Consider the following 21,169-nt stretch of genomic DNA (forward strand, 5'->3'; position numbering starts at 1 on the left):
TTTAAATAGAAGCGAACTACCACCGCCGCAATGTTTCGTCGACCAAGTTCTTTCGTAATTTTCATCTGTACCTCAAGCGACCGTGAAAACGGGTGCTTTGTCCGTCGTACAATGATTTTCATCAAAACATTCTATTCTCAACGTGCCAAGATTCTTCAAAAGTTAGCAATGTTCTTTACCGCCGCGCAGTAATTCAGTTATCCCTTTTTATATCGGTTACATACGATACACAGCCACAGTACACATACAAAAATACCTGGTTAATTATGATCGATGTCAAAATACATTAAATTGCGCGAAATTATGTTTCTTCCTTTCCGACGAAATTACAAGTCGTATAGCCGGATACGATGCAAAACATCGTTAGATGTTTGTCTATTAATTCAACATGGAGCTTACACATCCATTTATTGCACGCAATGGTATTAATTTATTAAAAGAATTAACTTATAATCGATTGCAAGAAATAATCGAAACATGTGCACCCTGCACGAACAGTTCTACTGCAAAGCACGAAACTCCTGTCAACTTGTACTAAGGATAAGTGAACATTTATAAAACTTTCAATCGACTGATGATGCACGATGGTCAACAATATTTTAAAAAAATAAAAACTTTAAAATATATCCGACAGAGTTAATCTGTTAATAACCGACCCATAAATATCACTGCCTCGTCAAGTTTTGTTAAATTTATTTTTTTTCCTTCTCTTATAAAATTATAGTTAGTAACAACAGTAAAAATACTGGGCGCAAGACAATGCGATACTGGCCATTGATTCTGTGTATAAAAGTAATCTGTACAAAAGATATTATATAACAATAAATACATAGATGTATATGTATATATATATATATATAAACAACTATCGCCAAATAGGCGGCGAGGTACTTTTTAAGAATATTCCGCAGAGAATCAGTTACTATTCGCTTCACTCGTTCTTGGGTAAACTTCATTTTTTCTTCTTGATCAATTCCTTAAAAAAATCGCTACCTTTCTGCGAATAGCATCACGGCAACAGACCCCGAAAAAAGTTACAACTTGGCAGATTTGTACATGTACAACATTGAATAAACTCGATGAAAAAACGAGTTAAGATACGCGGCGTTGATATAATGTTGAATCACAAACCAAAAGGTCCACATCAGTCTCTGTCCGCCTGGGAGTTATCCTGATTATTCTGCTGTGAATTTTGCTTTATTATGTTTACTAAGGCGTCCAATCTGGTAGGACGCGCAATTTGCAGAACCATATGTGCCTCTTCCAAGATCAAAAGACCATTATGCGCATCGTTTGCCGATAAATTATGCGCCAATATAACGTGCCTTCTCCAAGCTGCATGCGTGGGAAGAACCTGAAACACAATCACTTTAAATTCATGTCCTATGAAAGATTCTAATCGTTATCTATATACCTGCAAGCACCACTTGCAGTTGAGGGACGGAGAAATGGTGTGAACGGCTTTGATGTGCCTACGACGAAAGCCCCAACTGGTGTACGCTCTATCGCAGAAGGGGCACGGAAACGGTGGATACGCTGCACCACCCTTGAGAGTGTCTTCTGGAAAATCGGAATTGGCAGCAGCACCGGTACAACTTGGGAAACCAGAACGCAGAACTCTCGCGTCCCGTTCCACGAGAATATTCGTAGATTCCTGTTGTTCAGGCATCGATTCCGAACACGAATGATCGGACGTGTGAAGTTCGTCGATGGTTTTAAAAGCGTTCCAAGATGGAGTTCGGTCAAGACCGAAATGTTGCGAAAACATTGGTCGCGTCTGCGGATCAGGCGAAGGAGTTGAGGCCTCTCGTGCTTCGGCAATTACGGTTACGTTCAGCTTTGACGATCCTGCAAGTAATGCCAGTCCGGGACTTCAAACCTTCTTCGATCAGGGAAGATTTCGATTATTCGGCAAAACACGGATAGTAAGTAGTGGAACGAATGGACTTCGGAAAGGAACTCACATGTCGGTAGATTTAGGATCTGTATTCTTCGGAAAAAGGTTGGACTTCGTTGGACAAGCATACAATAGGGTCTCTTTTCTTCAACTTGCTTCATTTTATTTCATCTTTCTCGAATGCACGTAAATATTTCAATGTAAATTGTGATAAAAGAGCAAGGTTGTTCCATTGACACGTGTGTGGCGGCAAAGGAATATCGAATATCGAAGAACACTTATTCCGTACCTCGCGATAGGTACTTACGCAACATAGAAAGCAGGGAAATGATGAGACGATTAAAAATGTAAAATAGGTTTATTTGCAACCAGTCGTAAGTGTTTCGTCTACAATCGTAATAGATTTAAACTAATCGTCAACTTGAAGTATTTTCGCACTTACGCGAGATTAAACGGTAAAAGAAAAAAGGTGAAAAACGAACGCGAAAGGACCGGTTTCCCTCGTGTGTGGTGCGAAAAAAACCGTAAAATAGTATCGCGGTGCTCTTTACTCTGTTTCTGAATATTCTACAAGCGTACATTACATATTACTACTCTCATCGTAGGAGTTACGACTTTTCCTTCCGTTTCCTTCAAGCTTAAGGTACGTAAACAGTTGGTGGCCGCTATCAGTGATGCGATGCAATCGTAAGTCGCAACAGAGCTGGGCATTATTCGAATAGTTTCTTTCGATTCTGAATCGAATGAAATTTTTCAAGTTCTGTCCGCGTCTTTGACTAGCGAGAATAAACCAACAACCGCAAATCTACGTAAGTAGGTAATATAGCTACATATTAGCTATGTGTGTACAGTGTACGATAATGCGCATACGATCGTACATATGTGCTTTCGAGTATGAGAAAGACTCCTGCGTGACCCTAGGACACGATATACTCAACGTCGATACGTGTTATGTAGATCGTGTACGAGGAGAGTACATATTTACACGAACGTAAACGATAGGAAGGAATGTTACGTGGCTCGGAGTACGAGGTACGAGGAGAAGGAGAACGGAAAGGACAATACTCGACAGAACGATCGACTCTGTCTGGAGCTTAAAAAAAGAAACTATTTGGAAAGTACGCGTTGCGCGATCATTCTTAAAACGAAAGACAATGGTACGATTTATTACGAGTAGATGATTAGACTCTACCCGATCATTTGCCTCGTAAAGGCAAACGTGAAGCGTGTAGATAAATGGCTCCTGCCTAGAATACTTTCCGTCTCCCTAGTGTCTCTTTGAAGCTCATCTACCTTATCCACCCGCATTCCCAGAAAGATAAAGCACGTAAGTTATAGGTACAGAGTCACAACAATCACGAAACTACGTCGAATCGATCCAATTACGCGTGTACACTGTTCCTTTATCCAGTACTGTTGTGGAAATTTACAAGAGAAGAAAGGACACGGAAATTTCGAGGCGATCCAAAACCATCCTATATGATCGCGAGCGAACAAAACGATGGCGACGGTTCAACGAGCGAAATACTTCATTCTAGCCAGTGGAAACGTTTCCGTTTTACCCCTGACCTGAAACGCCCTAGTCATTGAGTGTAAACCGAACGCCTTTGGAACAGGTACCTTTTTAAACCCCTATTGCTAGTGTCGATTTTCGTTACACAATTCTTCCACGTTTCTTCCCATTCGACGCTGTTAGGTGCAATACCACTAAAGTGCAACAAAACCTCTCTTATCAAATGTATTTTGTTACTATCGAACTGCTGTTTGCCCATCTTGCCGTTTACGTTACAGAGTATCCTCTCCTCTGGGGTGAAGAGGATCTTCATAAGGTCACAGGCCAAATGATCCATCGGTCGAGAGGATGCCCAGGTTGAGATAATCTCCGGACTTGGCAGAAGATCGGCGTAAGGTAGCTGCTGATACGCGTAAAGCAGTGGCTTCACGTCCGAAAATCCAGTTAGGCCGGATAACCCAGATAAACCGGAAATATCTTCAGCAGGGCTGTTCCCAGACCCTGCCACACACATCAGAGCACAGCCTGCTTTAGACACGGATCCCCCTGACGCGCGAGTCGCGACGAGTAACAACGAATTGCACCGAGCAATAAAGCAAATGTTCGAGATTGCGTGATTCGTTAATGCCACGTTAAATGATACGATCGATCGAGTATCATTCCATTTATCTTCTTTATCGCGCATGCACGTAAGTATTCAACCTTCCAACGTTTCAGAACCAACGTAACGTCTAGAGTACTAGAAGTCGGGACTCGTCCGTATTAAACAACACGCGTGTAAATACGACAAAGGGAATGAACCAATTACTCTTCTCTCAGTTCAATCCTAATGAATTAGCACTCGACCTCGACCTCTAGCGTCTCGACCTCTAGTTTCTTCGAGCGTACTTTTCTATTTACATCTCACCACCTTCTCTGCGCGTCTTCTTCTTTAGCGCATTAACGAAAAGAAACGAAAGAAACACGTGCCACACCAATCGAATAAAGCAGAAATAACGATCAAAGCTAACTAAATGATTTGACAAACGTCCAAAAATAAAACAATACCAAAGGGTCAAGTATTTAGTGTTCACTGATTATAGATTCCATCAAGCACGAAATTCAACTCTGATCTATCTCCGTCTCAGACCTTCGTGTATTTCTCTACAACGAAATCAACGAATGCGTTACGCAACAAAAACGAAATTTAGCTGAAATTTCGAACCGTATCAACGAGTTTGCAAACTAAAACACTATAAATTATAAACACAGCGGTACACTTCACACAAATGTTTCATAACATTGACCATAATAACGTTCATACAAAAAATGAACACCTTCCCATATATAATAACTATACTAAGCATAGACAGTTTAAATAATATGCACAGTTTTCCCTTTTTCATGGTAGCAGAAGGTTTAGGTGTAGAATAATGTGAAATTCTTGTTTTCGCATTGAAAACAAAACTTCTTAATGAGATGCACATTAATAAATAGAGCATAAAGTATACGCAAATTGCAAAAACAATATGACAATATGCTCCACAAATAAACTATCAACATGTAATTATATTCTACTGCCTATTCGTTAACGGAAAAATTAATGATGCACCAACCTTGACTTCCATCGGTTTGACCTGTGTCCAGCCGCTCTCCAGGATCCTTATTCGTTGAAGATTGTTTCTGAATATCATCTATAGATGTCTCTAATGGTTCCATCTGAAATTTAATTGTAACAATATGTATGTTCCATATTTAATTTATCGTAACATAATTGAAACTATAGAGTGATTCTCTCGCTTGGAAACTCAAAGGCAGCGATATTGCAAAAACGTTACAGTCAAACTCTATCGTGACTTAAGAGGTCCGTAATGCGATGTCTTTGTGACAGTACTGTCTTCGAGCCTCCAAGCAAGAGGATAACCCTGTATTATGAATGCAGTGAATGTAACTAACCTTCATCTCCAAACGATGATACATTGGGTTCTGCAAACTCTTTTGCTGTACATACTCTCCTTCTTTTCCACCTTGTTCACTAGTTGTGGATTCATCTGTACTTTCTAGATGGGATACTTTAGGAGTTAAAACAGTTTCAAGGATAGAATTATTCTGGTGTTTATTAAGTTTTTGCTTCTTTTTAGATGTTTCTTCTTTAGCAATTGTTGCTCCTTCTTCTACAGTGTGTTCTAATTCAGCTAATCTTTTATACGACTCTTTAGCGAATATGTCTCCACCAGAAAGTCCTCGAATCTGTAAAGTCTCTGCAGCTTTCAACAAAGCTGGCAAATTTTTCTGTTCAATATTTACTTCTCCTTTATATATAAATATAAGTAAGGCTTCTAATTCGCTAAAGTGTACGTCTTGAAGTATTATAACTGGATGTTGACATGGATTTGTCTGCAATGAAAGGCGAAAATGATGGTCCTTTTTTTATTGAAAAGTAGACTACATAAATTATCGTCGATGAAAATCAAACGATATTGTTGAAAATAAATTTAACAATAAATAAAGTGACAAAGAATTTGATCGAGTAAGAAGCTAACTATCATAAACACTGAAAGAAATTGAAATTGAAACATAAAGAAAACTAACCTGGAAAACTTTTTTAAAGAAGGGACTACTCGCTGACAGAATCACTTTGTGAGCTGTAAGGCACTGGCCGTCACTTGCCAATGTCACATCCACTAATCCCTCCTCTTCCCAAAGACTTTCGAAGCTTGTCGCGATATTGTTCAAAAAACTGTTCCACTTTAGACATATTTGATTTGACATCGCGTAGACAGAATTGACTCTGTCAAATCAATGTTAGCACCCTTTCACAAATATGAGTTCCGATATGTTCACGCGTTGATAAAACAATTACAACTCAATGCCTATGTACAACGTCGTCAACGAGTACAACAAAGATGACAACGGTGACAACAACTGCGACGACGACAGCGATCAACAGCGATCGCAATGTAACAGCAGTCGTACCAGGCACGCACAACATCCTTGGTGCTATGTGAGAGTACCTACACAACTAATATGGCCGCACTACTCTGTTCGCGTCGAATTGACCGCGGACCTTAGAAACGCCCCAAAAAACCTGCTACCCTATGATTCTATTGCTTCTTATTTATTTACTTTTAAAACAACGTACATAAAAAAGATAGAAAACAGAAGTAGATAAATATCTAAATACCGCCAGCCTTACCTATGATAGATGAATATCTAAGAAGCGGTTCTGCATATTTGTTAAAGAAAATTTGTAAGCTATTCATCTCGAAAAATCTTTCAAAATTACAACTCTATGTTTTTACTTACTTTTAATCTTTTGTAATTTATTGTTTTATGTTTGTCGATAGCATAATTTTCCCTTTAGTGTTGTTACAAACAGTATTATATCGGTATAATGTAGTTTCTTAATTATGCATATAATGAAATTTTAAAAAATCAGAAGAATCAATAATGACGCAATCAAATAATAGTAAGGTAAGAAACTTACGTGCGTATATTCGTGCGTCCTGCCCTGCCACAGGTAATACATACACTTACATGTGTATAAGTATACATACACATACCTACTTTACGTATGTATATGCACATACAATAAATGTGCGTATTTCTCGCGTGCCCGCATAGCGTGAGTTTATATCCTACAACATTATTCAGTAATCATTAAAATTCTATCTTTGCATTCCCAATACATCAAAGGATAGCAGGGAAAATGTTTTCAAAACTACATATATCAAATATTATATAGCAGAGAATTCTGTGAATTTATCTATAGATAAGAACCTTTAAGGACAGAGCGCAGTACACTACAAAACGTGTCCACTGGCAAGGTATTCAAGGGAACGAATTGACCTGAAAGCAAAGGGGTACAAAACATTACGGTCAAACTTGTCGAAAGGGATAATCAGCCCAGGTTCCTGTGAGTTAGGATATTTAAACCTCTCCTGCACCCCCGATTAGTCAACCAATCAGGAAACAGAATACTGGACTCGAGTTCCATACAAATAACACCACGGTTAATTTTCCACTTCATTTGCGATTTATCAGGTGTATCGTGCACACCAGTGTCAAGATCGGAAATTCGAATCGATCGTTTTTCTATCGGTAACGCCGCGACGATAACAAGAGCAAAGTGTCGGCGATCATGCCGAAAGAAAATAAAAGCATGAGTAGAAAGAACAGACGTCAGTGCCCCGAAGTTGATAACGTAAGTAATTTTTTCCTTTCTTTTTTTTAAGAAAAAGTGTGTCCACTGTAGAGGCAAACGCAAATGAAAATATGGTCAGTTCGCATTCGAATTCGAAAGTGATTGTTTCACAATGACGTGGATAATTACATTTAAGTACTCGCATATTATTCGTTTAACAAATAAAACGAGAAAAATCGCGATAATTACAACATTTGTCGTGTAGAAAGTGACGGTAGCAGCATCTCGCATGCGATGACGTCAGCCTTTAGATAAATCAATGCTAATTGTGCTCTAAATTATCTGAATTTTAGTAATATTTTCATAACGATAAATTTATTTAATGTACGAAGAAACATTTTCGCCCCTGACAAGATTATCTCGCACAACGTTCCAACGAAATCCGTCAATTGTGTTTCATCACGTAACAGATTTGTAACTTGTATAAGTGTTCTAATTATCAATACTTCCTAGTTATATGCTATAAACATACCGGTGGATTTTTCAAGTAATTCTTATATGTCATACACGTCATTGCGAAGTCACATGTTTAGTTTGAATCAAAAACACTTAGATGCTATAAAAGAAGACAAATTTTACATTACATATATATTTGTCTGAATTTGACAGGAAAAGCCAGCAGCAGTGAGTTTGCGAGAATCAGTCAAATCTGTGACCGGAAACAGTCGATACAGCCCTTTTCCTCGAGAAGTGCCGAGAAGAGATATACAAAAACTGGAAAAAGAGAACATGGCCCTACCGTCGACAGAAATTCTTCATTCCACTAGCGACGGCATCGTCGGGAGTGGAATTAAATACATTATGTTTCCTCTACACCTTCTGCGCTTTTGTATATTTGGTACAAGTTCAGGAGCCGCACTTTCGATTAAAAAGGAAGAAACGCAACAAGTGACAAGGAAGGACGAAAAATGCGCACCTGAAAAAAAGGGAAAGAATCGAGATGAAAGTCGCACGACAAATTCCGAAACATCAAACTGTAAATCTGCAGAGAAACACCAAAGAAATTCTCAATCATCGTCTTCTTCTACGGCCAACAAACAGAATTTGAAAGAAAAGGCTAAAAAAGATGACGAAGAATCTACTGACGAAATGGTAACTGCTGCAGAAGATTCTGACTCTTCTGTCGATCAATGGAGCAGCGCGTGTAGCACGATGAATGTGTCCATGGACTATGATAACATTAACAAATCCATGTCATTTACGATCTCAGAAGAACCTATGGATATATCGATCGAGGAACAAATTTCCGAGAAATCGTCTCTCACGATAAAAAGTTCAGACGGTAACCGACTCTCAAGAAACAGTCGACCTGATACCTCAAGATTATGTATAGATGACCAAGATTATAACTCTTCAGTGGATGAAGAAATTGCAAGAATCTTTCAGAAACAATGCACTTCCTCCGACGATGAACTTTCATCCTCCAACTCCAAATCGCTACCCTTTTGTAAACGCGAAAAATACAATTTCCTTTGCAATGGAAGTAATAGCAAATATTTTACGAGTGCGTCCCGATTGAAGAAGGAACCACAGGAAAATGAACGAGAACGGAAGAAGAAAACGTCCTCGGATATTGGCATTAACAACAAAAGAAGGAAACTTGTGGATAATGTGGATAAAGACGAGAAACGTAGAACCGAAACAATGACGTGTGAGGGAAAACGCGAATCTCGGCAAGATAGTACTCCGAATAAATGTAAACCACGGACTTCAAAGACGCCAATTAAAAATAAAGCAACGAAGCAAAAAGGAGATGTTAAATATAAGGAAACTGCAACGCAAACTGACAGCGCTTTTTCGGACGAAGATGTTGAAATGATTCCAATTGAAACAAAATTCTCTGAAAAAGAATTTTGTTGCAAATATACAGCCCAAAGATTCCAGCCTAATTTCTTTCAGGTATACATCTATTTACTATTCCTTTGTACTTTAATTACGATCTCTCGATTGCTCCAACAAACACGTTTAATATGTTTATTCTATTTTGGTTTTTCAAGGGCAAACAGCTGGATCAGGATTTAAACTACATAGCGGATAATGAAGACTCGAACGATGGGTACATAGGAATGAAATATAAACGAATTTCATCATGCAGTACATCATCTTCTTCAACCGATCTTGGTTTCGATGAACGTGTATCTGTGACACCAGATACAGATGTTGCAACAGGTCGATGGGATTCAAACTCGTTAGATGCTATAAACACCCCTCGAATCTGCATGCGTGCTCCACCAGGTTTTCCTCAATTGCCACAAAATCCCCCATTAACGTCTTACGCCTGCAATAACTCGAAACATTTCATGAAATCGGTGCTGAAAAACAGTTGCACTTATTCTTCGATGACTCCATTAACGGTAACAGTTTCACCAGCGCCCTCACCTATGAGACACCTCTATTACGATTACCCCGAATTTATGGACCTTCCCTTACAGACTAAGTATTCCTCAAAAATCTTAAAAAATAACTATTACCGGTGATAATATTGTTCTAAAAAAAGCCTACGGGTGTATACATAAAATCAAATGAATGTGCAATAAATAAAAAAATCGATATCTGAACCTCTTTCGTATTGATTTTGAATGTTTATTAAAAATATATACAAGGTACTAAGCATAAATTATAAGTATTAACGCTTTTTCTTCATGCTGTAGTTTATGGCGTAGGCATAAATGAAAGATTCATCGGCGATAACTGGTTTCCTGGAGTAGGATCTGTCCGCTCTCCTTGTTCGATAACAGGATCGGTTTCATTCATATCTTCTACCTGTAGTTCAAGTCAAATTGATAATTTTCTAATCTTTCTCACTCTGTAAACACTATCGATAATCTTTAATTACCACCATCGAAGTTTCTTCCACTTTTACTCTTTTTTGAGCGATTGTTCTCAGTAAAGCTTTAGCTTCTTCTTTCGTTTCATCGAACTGTAAACATTTTTGCGCGTAGTGATTAGCTTGGTCCAACTGCTCCCGTTTTAAATGATATTGCGTCAAATACTTGTACGCGTGACTCAAATCGCTCCTGTCTGCATTTCTAGATTCATCCATAACGAAGTCAGTATAGGCTGCTGCTGCACTATCATGTTCACCTAACTTTTCATATAACCTGTAATGTTTTACGTCAGTATATATATGTATATATGATCAAGCAACATGTTTCAAGTGTTATTGAACTTGAATACATACGTAGCTAACTTTAATAATGCCATTCCTTCAATATCTCCTACACTGCAAGCCTTATAATAACATTTAAGTGCATCTTGGATTTTATCTTGTTTTTCATATGCTTCTCCTAAGGCTAGTACCATTCTGCTGTCGTGTGGTCTTAATAACTGAGCCTGTTTGTAATAGTAAATTGCATAAAATGGCATTTTCAAAATTTCATATGTTTGACCCAAACCATACCATGCCCTATAATCTCGTTTATTCACTTCTACATAGAAAAAGGCAAGCAAACTGTTATACAAATAAATACCAGCATATATTTTTTTATAAATATGCGATATGTACCAATAGCTTGTCGATAACTATGTATAGCACCATTTGTGTTCTTCATTTCCATGAATTCATGACCAAGCAATGTCCAAGCTGATAGATACTGTGGATTCATTTTCAGTGCCCTATGAAAATACATCACTGCCTTTTGATGATCCCCTCTTAAACTGTAGTAATTTCCTAGAGTATAATTCTACTGGATAGACAAGTAATAAGCCTTTAATTTCTCCATTAGAAAGTATAAGGAACTTACCTACTATACAACATGTTTCTAGTCTATATTTATCAATTTCTGTTGCTCTATGAGCTAAATTTGCTAGTTCAACTCTCATTTCTTTCACATAAAGTAAATTGGAATATGTATCCATATTGTCTAAGCAGTATGGATCTTCCTTTATTATTCTTTTAAATGTCTCTATAGCATTATCCACATCTGGAATAAAAATGTCACAGTTTAATGTGTGTACATAAAGCTCTTACTATAAAATATTATTCGTGAGTTTCAAAATATTGATTTACCTCTTTTATAATGTACTGCCATTGCAGTTTGAGCACGTACGTAACCATTTTTCTCAAATCCCATTGATTGTAAATCACAATATAAAGCTAAACTTTCATCAATTAATTGCAATTCCAAATACATATGGGCCATAAAGAAATACTTCATCCAATGATTAGGTAAACATAAACTTTCAAGCTTTTCTCTATCTGTTATTAAAGAAGCCAATTCTAACCAAGATCCCCAATGCATAGGTTGTTTGTGCGTTGCATCCACCAACACATCCATAGCTTCTCGGGTAAGTTGTAACTTTTTTAATGTTACGCCAAAAAGGTAAAGACCAAAACCGTCTAGCTTATCTACCATGTGATCTTTTCTCAAATCTGAACACAATAATTTTAAGCTATCATTTTTTAAAGGGTCTGGAGGTACAACTGTCATATCATATATCTTTTTCGTTTCGCCTGATAAGTAACGAGAATACAAGTGTAAAAATCTAACTTTTGGAGTTTTACAGGATTCTGTAAAATAAGCTGCCCTATCATATTCCTTTGAATCGAAATAGGATTTTGCCAATATATAGATATCCTCTTCTTCGTTAATATCTGACAAATAAAGATCAACAGTAATGTCGTGAATATTTAATTTAACATCTTTCAAGGAATAACTCAATTCTGCTAACCTGTAATAAAAATATATTTCCAAACATTTTCATTATAAAATAACCAATTTCGTGATTAGAACGTAGAATTTTTAATTACAAAGTTTGACCTACCATTTCGCGGTATGCAATAAACCGCGCTGCGAACATTCATTTATCGCGCGCAAAAGGTCAGTTTTAACCTCTTTGAGATCGAGTTTTACCGATTCTTCCATATCGTACAAATTAATTTTGATAATGTTTTATCCAATTACTGCAATTGCACGCAGTTAATTAAATAACGATTCTAAACATTTCAACAAGCAAACAATAATCTTGTTACATGCTTAAATACACACCGGCGAGAAAGATTGAGTACGTAAACATTTTCTGCTGCCATCTATAATAAATTACCGAAAATATTAACCTTATAATTTCATTTTTAGTTGTTTTATATCGATTCAAAGACAGTCTAAACATGTCTCGCATTAGAAACTAATCGCAAGTGTTTGGCAACATTACGGCTGACAAAGATATAGATGACAATGACTTATTGCTTGCTATCATGGGTAATGTAATCAATTGTTTCATCTATTTATTTTACGTATCATACATATAAGTATATATTACTATTAAAAATAAGTGACAGATCTCATTAACAAAATATATCATGCAAATGCACATATATTACTGCGTTTATGTATTGTACTATGTACGTGTCCCAATCTATGCATATAGAGTTTAACCGGAAACATTACATTCGGGCGGGAACACTTGAAATAAGTAGAGAAAATAATGTTCATTTTGCAGGGTGCTAATTCTCATGGTCAACTTGGGCAAGGCTTTCGATCTGAAGAATGTATTCTACCTCAAGAACTTAATTTATCTGAAAGTGCGTTGGAAACGCAAAACATTAGTAAGATAGTTGGCGGTGCAGGACACACGTTAATTTTAGACAATCGAGGACGCGTTTATTCCTGTGGATGGAACAATAGAGGACAAACAGGTTTTCCCGTAAATGAAGACGTCCTTTCATTTAGGAAAATAGAGGGCAAGCTGAAAGACAAAATTATCGTGGACGTGGTATGTGGTTGGGACTGTTCCGCGGCGTTGACAATAGGAGGCAGTTTATTTCTCTGGGGTTCGAATTGTTTCGGACAATTAGGAAAACACCCGAGCAACCTTCAATGGACAAATGAACCTTTTGAAGTCGCCATCGATCGAAGAATCAATCGAGTTTCTATAGGCTTAAGGCACACTGCTGTAATAACGGAGGATCATAAAATTTTAGTAGCGGGTTCAGGTAGCAAAGGCCAGTTAGGCTTAAGCCCCTCTGAAAAAGAAGAATGCTTAAACGCTTCGTACGCTTTTACCGAAGGTACTTACAGGCCTTTGTGTAAAGGGCAATATTTGTCCGTACATTATAGGAGACCTGAATACAATCTCGAAATAACATATTCACTTTATACTATGTGCAGTTTCAACGCTGACAAACATACAAGATGTTAGTTGTGGCCAACACCACACAATTGCAATAACAAAGAATGGGGATCTTTATGCTTTTGGTGATAATAAGTATGGTCAATTAGGTCTAGATCTTAATCGGTTTTCAAAAACATCGTTTCCGATCAAAATACCGAATGCTCGATTCGACTCATCGATCAAAATGAACTGCGGCTGGTCTCATACAATTCTATTGAGCGGTACTTGAATTTTTTAATTACTACCTGGATCATGTCTTCTTGAAAAGCAAGTATGTTCTCTGAAAGTATGTTCTCTGTAGGTGGCCAGGCTTTTTCGTGGGGTCGAAACACGTATGGGCAGTTAGGCTGTGCGGAATTTAAGGAACCGTCATCTTGGAAAATCATGCGAATAGGTAGCCCCTCGAAAATTGAACAAATTTCGGTTGGGTCGGAACACAGCGTTGCTTTAACTGGTTGGTATTCACAAACCAAGCAAAATATGAAGCAATCTACAAAATGAAGGAAAAAAGAGAACTAAATGCATTACATTTTATAACTATGACAGAAAATGGAGAAATTCTATGTTGGGGGTGGAATGAACATGGAAATTGCGGGATCGGACATACGAAGGATATAAAGTTTCCAGAACAGATTTCACTTCCTTCTGGTTATATGGCAACCCATATCGGATGTGGCGCGGGTCATTCATTTGCTGTACTAAAAAGATTATAAATAATTTGTACATTTTATTGAAAAAAGTACAATATATCTCTGATTCTATTTTTTATACACATGTACATATGTATAAATAAAAACAATTTGTTTATTATTATTTACAACGGAGAAAAAGAATCTAAATAAAAACCTATAAAGAATAGTTAGACTGGACAGAGTACGTATAGATTAAAATCGACCTCACCTGCGCTCAGTGTGCACCACCTGCCAGCAATAAACTGTCAGTGGGGAGATCACGCGAACGAAACGTTATACAAGTGTCAGTTTCATACGAACATCGACCGTATTAGATTAAAGAAAAATAATTGCATAACTTCATGTCGCAGAATGTTACGTTCAAAATCTCAAACTAGCGTCTGGTAAGCACTCACACTCTTTCATGTAATGTTGCGGACAATTCGAATGGGTAGTGTTATTTGTAGCTTAATTATTTTCGTTCGTTAGGGAGCAGGAAGCAAAATTTGTACAAGATCGAATATCAAATGTAGAAAAACATTTTGCAGAATTATGTAATGCGTTTGCTGCATATACGAGAAAAGCGGCAAGGTTTGTACATAGCAACCAGTGAAACGCGTACATATATTTCTACGTATCGATTATATTTATCGTGTTTTTTATGATTTTCTTATTTATAGATTACGCGACAAAGGAGATGAAATCGCGAAAGTAATACAAACTTATGCTCAATCAGAAACCATAAATCGATCTTTCGCTACCGGATTGACGAATTTTTCTGCAACATTGTCGGTAATAGGTGACTATAGGTACGTACGCGTTGATTTTTTCGGGTTACTACCTAATAATAACAAGAATAAGTTATTCTTCACATTACCCACTTACTATTGTTAGGGATGCCGAAGTACAGAGATTCGATGTAAAAATAATTGCTCCTCTGTCTCAGTATGCGACAATTTGCAAACACGCTCGTGACGATGTGAAGAATACCTTTGCAGCCCGTGATAAAGAATTGACAAGAAGGAGGCACTTAGATAAACTCCGAGAACGCAATCCTAGAAACAGGCAGATGATCGTATCCTTCTTAAACGTTTCATTTGTAGCATAATGATTTTATTCTACGCGAGAATTTATCATCTACCCTTAAATATTATTACAGTCACAAGCTGAATCTGAATTGATGAAAGCTTCCGTTGAAGTTTCAAGAGTGGTGAAAGGATTAGAAGAACAAATTGATTCATTTGAAAAACGAAAGCTACATGATTTGAAAACAATACTTTTAGATTTTGTCGTTATCGAGTTAAGTTTTCATGCGAAAGCTCTCGAGTTGCTAACGAAAGCTTATCACGATGTCGTCGAAATCGACGAAGTTCAAGATTTAGAGGTGAGATATACGTATATAATATTCGAAAATATTTGCATTTCTCATTTTCTTCTACAATTCGGGTCATAGCTGTTCAATAATTTAATCAATTAATAAAATCAAGATTATTTTAACGTTTTCGTCGCAGGACTTCCAAACAATAAGAGGAAACATGAACGGGGTAAATTATTTACTCGATATATTTCTATAAAATTACAAACGTTATTCAAAAAAAATCCCTAAATTAATCGCAAACACGTGATTTCTTTGTTCGCATTAACACAATTGATGTCTGTATGTATTCAGGAATTTCGTGAAATAGTACGCGTACCGGATTCCGTTGCCCGACTGACAACCGTTGGACGAACTTCATTTAGGCAAGCTTACTCCCTTACTAACTTGGCTAACCGTTTTACGTCTTCTCCCGCAAATTCACAAAAATTAATCAGCCGTACAACTGAATCCATAGTAAGTTCAATATTATATTTGACTATTGCGTTAGTAATAATTACACGCTCATCCACAGTATTCTGCAAAGTCCAGCTTGAAAACAAATTCTTCGGAATCTGTGCAAATCGAGGAATATGGAAACAGTTCAGAAGAGACAGAATCTGAATCCATTAAAGAAAAACCTGTGAGGACCAGGCATACCTCTATGTAATTACCCATAATTCACTTATTTTTAAACATTTTTTACAATTCTAGATTAAACTACAAGCAAACTCCGAACATGAGACCTCTATGCGATTTATATTTAAAACAGTGCCACCAATTCCTGCATATCAGAAGTTTTTAACAATGCCTATGTCTATTACTTACAGTTAATATTTATTTCGCAGTTGTCAGTGCTTTATATTTTCTAATATTTATATATCAAGTAGGATTGGCTAAATATAAATTATGCATTATTATATAAATTGCCAGTTTATTACCGTATAACCAAAAAATGCATTTAGTGTCATATAAATATTATTTTTATTCAATCATCTTTGTTGATATACGTCTTCGATTAAACACCAAAATTGATGTTATAATAAATAATAATTATTTATCACCACCCTCTACTCCAGCTTGTGTCATTAGATCTGCAATATTTTTTTCCAGATCGTCTATTCTATTTCCCATTTCATCTATTGTTTCTTATTAAGGACATAACAGATTACATTTCATTACAATACGTTAATTAATATTTAATTTCTCTAAATAACCACAATTTTCCTTACCAGCAAAGCAATTTTTATTTTACTATAAATTTTTATACATGTATCATTAATATTTTTGAGGTTATTTAAAGAAATATAATTGATTCACTTTAAAAGGATATTTCGTCCAAGTATTTGATCTGACATTGTTTGAAACTTATCCTGCATGTTTTGTAAGAGTGTCTGTACCTAAAAATAAAATATTCCGAACATAAGTGACTTATCTTAAACATTAAATCACGTTAAGAATATGTCGTAGTAATAAAGTATACTATTTAACTCACGTATTGAGTCAGTTCTTGCATATTCTTTGGATCGGCGCTATTGCCCATTCCATAATTGTCGCTGTCCTCAACTTTGTGATCCTGCTTAATATCTGCCATACCTAAAAGAGTCACAATTGTTCAATCTCATTCAAGGAGAAAACAAATTTCATTCCAAACTGGGAAGAAACAAACTTCGGTTAAGCGCATGCGAAGATTTACGGTTGACTAAGGTTTCTGTGACGAATAACGTAAACTATTAATTCATCGATTTAACAAACAACATGTAGGTGGTTGCCATCCTTCGATCAAACTTTTCTATCACGATTCGATACAGATCGTTCTCTGAAATTATTTTTCTATAGGTATACTTTATTCGAAATAAATAATCTCAGTTTCAGCATTGATGAAGTATACACTAGTTTTCTGTTACACGTTCGTCTGGGACTCGTCTGTGCTATCATCCTCAACGTTATCGATTCAGTCTAAAATGAGATTACAGCGCTACAAGTGATAGGAATTAAAAGTAGATGTTACCGGAAACATTTCAAACATGAAAATTGAAATACATACTCATATTCTTGATTAGTTTTTTCAATTTTATTTACAAACTTTCGATTTAATTTGCAAACTAAATTGTGCAATTATCTTTATTGTGGTTTAAAAGTGATATTTACAGTTTCAAGTGTTGAAACACCCATTAGGTTTATTGTTCCAGGTATTTGATAATCTGATTTGATCTCAGAATTTACAAATTTTTGCTCATTTTTCTTTTCGTTGGATGTTAGAAATTTACAGCATACAATGTACCAAAAACTTTGTACAACATTCTTTATTAATCCTAAAAAATTTGTAGATGTTAGACTTTTTGTTATGTTGCTATTCGTTTAATGAATACATACCACTTGTAACAAAAATGCCACCAACTGTAGCACACAATTTGACTAAAAATTGATACACTGTGTCACGTTGTTGAGTAACTTTTATCTTGAGTGCACTCATATCATACTTGAAAAAAATTCCTGGTATTCCATGGGATCCTTTCTGATGATCAATGGGTCTTTGGTGATCCTTTACACTATACTGATACGTTTTAGAAGCACTTAATAGAGTTTGTATATCAGTGGGAACTACTTCCACAAAATACTGATATAAAATCATGTCTAAAATATAATTTATTTTCCAATAAATGTTAGAACTACAAAATTTGTAAAGTTCAAATATCATATGAACTTACTATTATCAGCTATTTTTTCATCTCCTTCTAGTGGATGAACAATACCTGGACTGGGTCCACCAAATGAAAACTTATTTATTCTATGGGTAAAGTTATAGTGTTTATCAGTCATAAAAGCTGAAATATGTATATGTCCTCTTGGAATGGACAATGATTTACCAGCTGTTATATGAAAATTTCCAGCAACTTTATTAACGTTTAAACTGCCATGAATGCGACAAGCATTTGGTGCATAACTGGGTTGGTGAGTCCTAAAAGTACATGTGTACAGAGATATGCATAATCTAGGTACATTCTAATATATATTCCATACCTTTTTGGCATTTCACTAAACAAGGTAACTTGATTGGACTTCCACAGTAATTCATGAATTGCATGATATTCCTCTCTTAAATAAGAATTCATATGTTTCAAAGCTTCAAAGTGAGATCTTTGTTCTTGTGTTAATTCCCACCATGTGTCCTCTTCTTCTAATGATTGATGGCCTATCATATTTTGATTTGTAGAATCTAAAACGTCTGCACCAATTCGACCACATGGCATTGCAACAGTTATATCAATATTAATTTTTAATTTTGCATCAACATCTGTATCTGGTTCAAATTTAAACTGTAATCTGCTATCAAGGTAGTAGTTTGTTTCAGCTATTATTAAATATAGAATAGTACAAATTGTAAATATAGAAACTGAAAAATAAATATATAATGTTCATGAAGAAAAGAATCATAAAGAAAATATTCAGCCTTACAGCACAAAACTTACAAGTTCCTCCAACTGCAGTCTTATCAATATATGGTTCAGGAACTTTCGGAAATGCATCTAGCTCCTTCACAGTTTTAATATTAACATTACGTCTCCTTAACATCTTAATTATTTACAAGAATTTGGATCAAACGATAGTGCAATAAACATTTACTTGTGATTTGTTAACCTGTATCGCATGTAAGAATTTAAGCGTTTAGATATGCTAGTTTTGTTTTAATTTTACGTTAAACGTGAATAGTACATATACATATTGTTATAGACATTTTTCTTTTTATTACAAAAAACCGTTTACTGTAAAATATTCTGACTATGTGTGGGTAATGTATACGTCGCGACATACATACAAACGGAAATTTCCGTCGAAACTTTAACATGTGTGTAGTACGTATGTGTGTATGTAGGTATGAGTATACTATACATATATGTATGGAACAATTCCTACAAAAATGTTAAATCTTCGGAAGAACATAATTGAAAATTGACTTTCAGTAACATTAAAATTGCTACTGTACTCGCTACAAGAACAATACGAATATTAAGTGGATTTCAACTATCCAGCTATACTATATTAATATGACAAAAATATCGAATGCATATAATCGTCATGTAACATGAAAAATAAATAAAGATATGACACGTTAATAAAATGATCTAATCAATTTTTAGTTCTATCGAGAACTTTTCAAATTTCATCTACAAAATGTTTATATCTATTTAGTTCATGGAATATTGTACATATACTTATCAAACTTTTAGTACATATACTGATTAATTTCGTATTACGACAAGTATATGTGTTATCGCGTAAAGAGATTTAGAACGCTTTCCTTATCTCGAACAATTTTTACATTTAACATTCATACTGGAAATTAGTAATTTTCTAGTTCTGAACATTCGTGCATTATTATGTTTCTTTTATTGAAAACTTAAAAAATAGGTGTCATATGTATAAGTATCAGTGATTGTGAATTATTTCAATTTTTAATTAAAGAATATCAGTCTTTAATTAGACATATAGATATTATATTTTGGTGTTATCCTATATTTGTTAATAATTTTTTGTAAAATGTTCTTTTACTGTCAGTACATATAAATACAGGGGTAGTGTGTATATAGATTTATATACTTGCGCATGTACTTAGTACAATTTGGTTTGTATTTATACTACATAGAGCTATTAGATTTTATTTTGTATTATTGTACCAAGAGTTTGTTAAATATGGTATTCTGTTAGATAACAAACTTGTTATGCGGTAAATAGCAACAGAATTATTTAATTAATAATATATTTTATTCTGTAGTATGTACCATAACATGTTTCGTACGATGAAACCTATACTCTACAAGTGAGATTTTAATAAGGAAATTGGAACATAAATAACATTTGTTTGAGTTATTTGAATAGCAATTTGCAAAGTGTAAATATAAAAATATAATATAATATGCCGGGTACTTTGACATACCCAATGTATGCTGGTGTTGAATCGCCTCCTCCTAGACAACGTTCTTATACTTGGAATACTCAACATCATTCTACATCTAGGATAGTGCAAATTAATGCAAGATCAGGACGGCTATCTTTATCAGAGTCTGTGGTACGTATTACTTTATACAGACATTAAAACTGCAAATGTTGCTGATAAGATATTAAAAGTTGCATATATTTACAATAATACTAGAATATTAAACTGTAAAAATAATTTAACAGAAATGATCTAAGACTGTCATGCCTATTAGTTTAATCCTTTTTCAACGATAACAGTCGTTAGACAATGCCTCTTTACGAAAATTCGAAAAGATATTTGTAAGCGTATTAAGAGAGGATTATTTTGGCTGTCATATAGTCAGTTTGGACAGATTTTTCCACAGTTTATTGCTATTCATCATTAATAAAATTTCAAAGATCAAAGAGCATATACTTTTCAAATCGTGTATTCCTTTTGCGAAATTTAAATGCATATATC

General features: G+C 35.4%; 7 protein-coding genes across 16 annotated transcripts; 3 read left to right on the forward strand and 4 right to left on the reverse strand.

Moving 5' to 3' along the window:
* Nucleotides 1-1,142: 1,142 nt before the first annotated feature.
* On the reverse strand, nt 1,143-6,343 carry LOC143186207 (uncharacterized). Of its 3 annotated transcripts, none has more exons than XM_076389728.1 (5): nt 5,982-6,343; nt 5,346-5,786; nt 5,006-5,108; nt 1,415-1,848; nt 1,143-1,354 (listed from the first exon to the last, which is right to left on the reverse strand). In XM_076389728.1, the coding sequence occupies exons 1-5, from the start codon at nt 6,159-6,161 to the stop codon at nt 1,145-1,147; spliced, it is 1,368 nt and encodes a 455-aa protein (XP_076245843.1). In that variant the 5' UTR covers nt 6,162-6,343; the 3' UTR covers nt 1,143-1,144. The 3 variants fall into 3 exon arrangements, with proteins under 3 accessions (XP_076245843.1, XP_076245844.1, XP_076245846.1); XM_076389729.1 differs by lacking the exon at nt 1,143-1,354 and adding an exon at nt 3,518-3,911 and having other exon boundaries at nt 1,639-1,848; XM_076389731.1 differs by lacking the exons at nt 1,143-1,354; nt 1,415-1,848 and adding an exon at nt 3,160-3,911.
* Nucleotides 6,344-8,344: 2,001 nt separating this feature from the next.
* Nucleotides 8,345-10,143, forward strand: LOC143185427 (uncharacterized). The gene is made up of 2 exons (XM_076388410.1): nt 8,345-9,492; nt 9,591-10,143. Exons 1-2 carry the CDS (start codon nt 8,395-8,397, stop codon nt 10,068-10,070), a joined length of 1,578 nt encoding a protein of 525 aa, XP_076244525.1. The 5' UTR covers nt 8,345-8,394; the 3' UTR covers nt 10,071-10,143.
* Cdc23 (cell division cycle protein 23) lies at nt 10,142-12,730 on the reverse strand. Of its 2 annotated transcripts, XM_076388409.1 has the most exons (8): nt 12,582-12,730; nt 12,358-12,496; nt 11,603-12,264; nt 11,337-11,516; nt 11,099-11,263; nt 10,775-11,021; nt 10,430-10,694; nt 10,142-10,356 (listed from the first exon to the last, which is right to left on the reverse strand). In XM_076388409.1, exons 2-8 carry the CDS (start codon nt 12,456-12,458, stop codon nt 10,246-10,248), a joined length of 1,731 nt encoding a protein of 576 aa, XP_076244524.1. In that variant the 5' UTR covers nt 12,459-12,496; nt 12,582-12,730; the 3' UTR covers nt 10,142-10,245. The 2 variants fall into 2 exon arrangements, with proteins under 2 accessions (XP_076244524.1, XP_076244523.1); XM_076388408.1 differs by having other exon boundaries at nt 10,143-10,356; nt 12,358-12,586.
* Nucleotides 12,473-14,555, forward strand: Sergef (secretion regulating guanine nucleotide exchange factor). The gene is made up of 6 exons (XM_076388415.1): nt 12,473-12,597; nt 12,669-12,791; nt 13,033-13,600; nt 13,701-13,925; nt 14,006-14,158; nt 14,251-14,555. Exons 2-6 carry the CDS (start codon nt 12,762-12,764, stop codon nt 14,415-14,417), a joined length of 1,143 nt encoding a protein of 380 aa, XP_076244530.1. The 5' UTR covers nt 12,473-12,597; nt 12,669-12,761; the 3' UTR covers nt 14,418-14,555.
* Nucleotides 14,556-14,653: 98 nt separating this feature from the next.
* On the forward strand, nt 14,654-16,584 carry Fam92 (CBY1 interacting BAR domain containing protein Fam92). Of its 5 annotated transcripts, XM_076388416.1 has the most exons (9): nt 14,654-14,779; nt 14,865-14,966; nt 15,056-15,184; nt 15,270-15,450; nt 15,535-15,759; nt 15,887-15,919; nt 16,045-16,206; nt 16,265-16,372; nt 16,444-16,584. In XM_076388416.1, exons 1-9 carry the CDS (start codon nt 14,748-14,750, stop codon nt 16,561-16,563), a joined length of 1,092 nt encoding a protein of 363 aa, XP_076244531.1. In that variant the 5' UTR covers nt 14,654-14,747; the 3' UTR covers nt 16,564-16,584. The 5 variants fall into 5 exon arrangements, with proteins under 5 accessions (XP_076244531.1, XP_076244532.1, XP_076244533.1 ...); XM_076388417.1 differs by lacking the exon at nt 15,887-15,919; XM_076388418.1 differs by lacking the exon at nt 16,444-16,584 and having other exon boundaries at nt 16,265-16,399.
* Nucleotides 16,585-16,733: 149 nt separating this feature from the next.
* LOC143185432 (uncharacterized) lies at nt 16,734-17,551 on the reverse strand. Its single transcript, XM_076388421.1, has 4 exons — nt 17,399-17,551; nt 17,225-17,325; nt 17,063-17,129; nt 16,734-16,871 (listed from the first exon to the last, which is right to left on the reverse strand). Exons 2-4 carry the CDS (start codon nt 17,321-17,323, stop codon nt 16,783-16,785), a joined length of 255 nt encoding a protein of 84 aa, XP_076244536.1. The 5' UTR covers nt 17,324-17,325; nt 17,399-17,551; the 3' UTR covers nt 16,734-16,782.
* Nucleotides 17,552-17,562: 11 nt separating this feature from the next.
* Nucleotides 17,563-19,718, reverse strand: LOC143185428 (endoplasmic reticulum-Golgi intermediate compartment protein 2). Of its 3 annotated transcripts, none has more exons than XM_076388413.1 (6): nt 19,203-19,718; nt 18,754-19,084; nt 18,441-18,691; nt 18,106-18,366; nt 17,881-18,044; nt 17,563-17,688 (listed from the first exon to the last, which is right to left on the reverse strand). In XM_076388413.1, the coding sequence occupies exons 1-6, from the start codon at nt 19,303-19,305 to the stop codon at nt 17,563-17,565; spliced, it is 1,236 nt and encodes a 411-aa protein (XP_076244528.1). In that variant the 5' UTR covers nt 19,306-19,718. The 3 variants fall into 3 exon arrangements, with proteins under 3 accessions (XP_076244528.1, XP_076244527.1, XP_076244529.1); XM_076388412.1 differs by having other exon boundaries at nt 18,754-19,126; nt 19,203-19,717; XM_076388414.1 differs by having other exon boundaries at nt 17,669-17,707; nt 18,754-19,126; nt 19,203-19,716.
* Between the last annotated feature and the right edge of the window lie 1,451 nt (nt 19,719-21,169).

The sequence above is a fragment of the Calliopsis andreniformis genome, chromosome 12, assembly GCF_051401765.1.
Source record: "Calliopsis andreniformis isolate RMS-2024a chromosome 12, iyCalAndr_principal, whole genome shotgun sequence".
Lineage (NCBI taxonomy): Eukaryota > Metazoa > Arthropoda > Insecta > Hymenoptera > Andrenidae > Calliopsis > Calliopsis andreniformis.

Bases quoted from the DNA above. Each gene is read 5' to 3' on its own strand.
- LOC143185432 (XM_076388421.1), bottom strand. From the start codon at position 17,323: ATGGCAGATATTAAGCAGGATCACAAAGTTGAGGACAGCGACAATTAT. The intron at 17,130-17,224 runs GTGAGTTAAATA...TTTTATTTTTAG, and splicing joins TGCAAGAACTGACTCAATAC to GTACAGACACTCTTACAAAA. The intron at 16,872-17,062 runs ATATCCTTTTAA...AATAAGAAACAA, and splicing joins AGATCAAATACTTGGACGAA to TAGATGAAATGGGAAATAGA.
- Sergef (XM_076388415.1), top strand. From the start codon at position 12,762: ATGACAATGACTTATTGCTTGCTATCATGG. The intron at 12,792-13,032 runs GTAATGTAATCA...TTCATTTTGCAG, and splicing joins CTTATTGCTTGCTATCATGG to GGTGCTAATTCTCATGGTCA. The intron at 14,159-14,250 runs GTTGGTATTCAC...TAACTATGACAG, and splicing joins ACACAGCGTTGCTTTAACTG to AAAATGGAGAAATTCTATGT.
- Fam92 (XM_076388416.1), top strand. From the start codon at position 14,748: ATGTTACGTTCAAAATCTCAAACTAGCGTCTG. The intron at 14,967-15,055 runs GTTTGTACATAG...TCTTATTTATAG, and splicing joins TATACGAGAAAAGCGGCAAG to ATTACGCGACAAAGGAGATG. The intron at 15,451-15,534 runs GTATCCTTCTTA...ATATTATTACAG, and splicing joins CTAGAAACAGGCAGATGATC to TCACAAGCTGAATCTGAATT.
- LOC143185427 (XM_076388410.1), top strand. From the start codon at position 8,395: ATGTTTCCTCTACACCTTCTGCGCTTTTGTATATTTGGTACAAGTTCA. The intron at 9,493-9,590 runs GTATACATCTAT...TGGTTTTTCAAG, and splicing joins TCCAGCCTAATTTCTTTCAG to GGCAAACAGCTGGATCAGGA.
- LOC143185428 (XM_076388412.1), bottom strand. From the start codon at position 19,305: ATGTTAAGGAGACGTAATGTTAATATTAAAACTGTGAAGGAGCTAGAT. The intron at 18,367-18,440 runs GTAAGTTCATAT...ATTATATTTTAG, and splicing joins TGAAAAAATAGCTGATAATA to ACATGATTTTATATCAGTAT. The intron at 18,045-18,105 runs GTATGTATTCAT...CAAATTTTTTAG, and splicing joins TGGCATTTTTGTTACAAGTG to GATTAATAAAGAATGTTGTA.
- Cdc23 (XM_076388409.1), bottom strand. From the start codon at position 12,458: ATGGAAGAATCGGTAAAACTCGATCTCAAAGAGGTTAAAACTGACCTT. The intron at 11,022-11,098 runs GTACATATCGCA...TTTTCTATGTAG, and splicing joins TAGTTATCGACAAGCTATTG to AAGTGAATAAACGAGATTAT. The intron at 10,357-10,429 runs GTAATTAAAGAT...CTTGAACTACAG, and splicing joins TGGAAGAAACTTCGATGGTG to GTAGAAGATATGAATGAAAC.
- LOC143186207 (XM_076389728.1), bottom strand. From the start codon at position 6,161: ATGTCAAATCAAATATGTCTAAAGTGGAACAGTTTTTTGAACAATATC. The intron at 5,109-5,345 runs GTTAGTTACATT...ATTAAATTTCAG, and splicing joins ATCATCGTTTGGAGATGAAG to ATGGAACCATTAGAGACATC. The intron at 1,849-5,005 runs GTTGGTGCATCA...CATTACTTGCAG, and splicing joins TCAAACCGATGGAAGTCAAG to GATCGTCAAAGCTGAACGTA.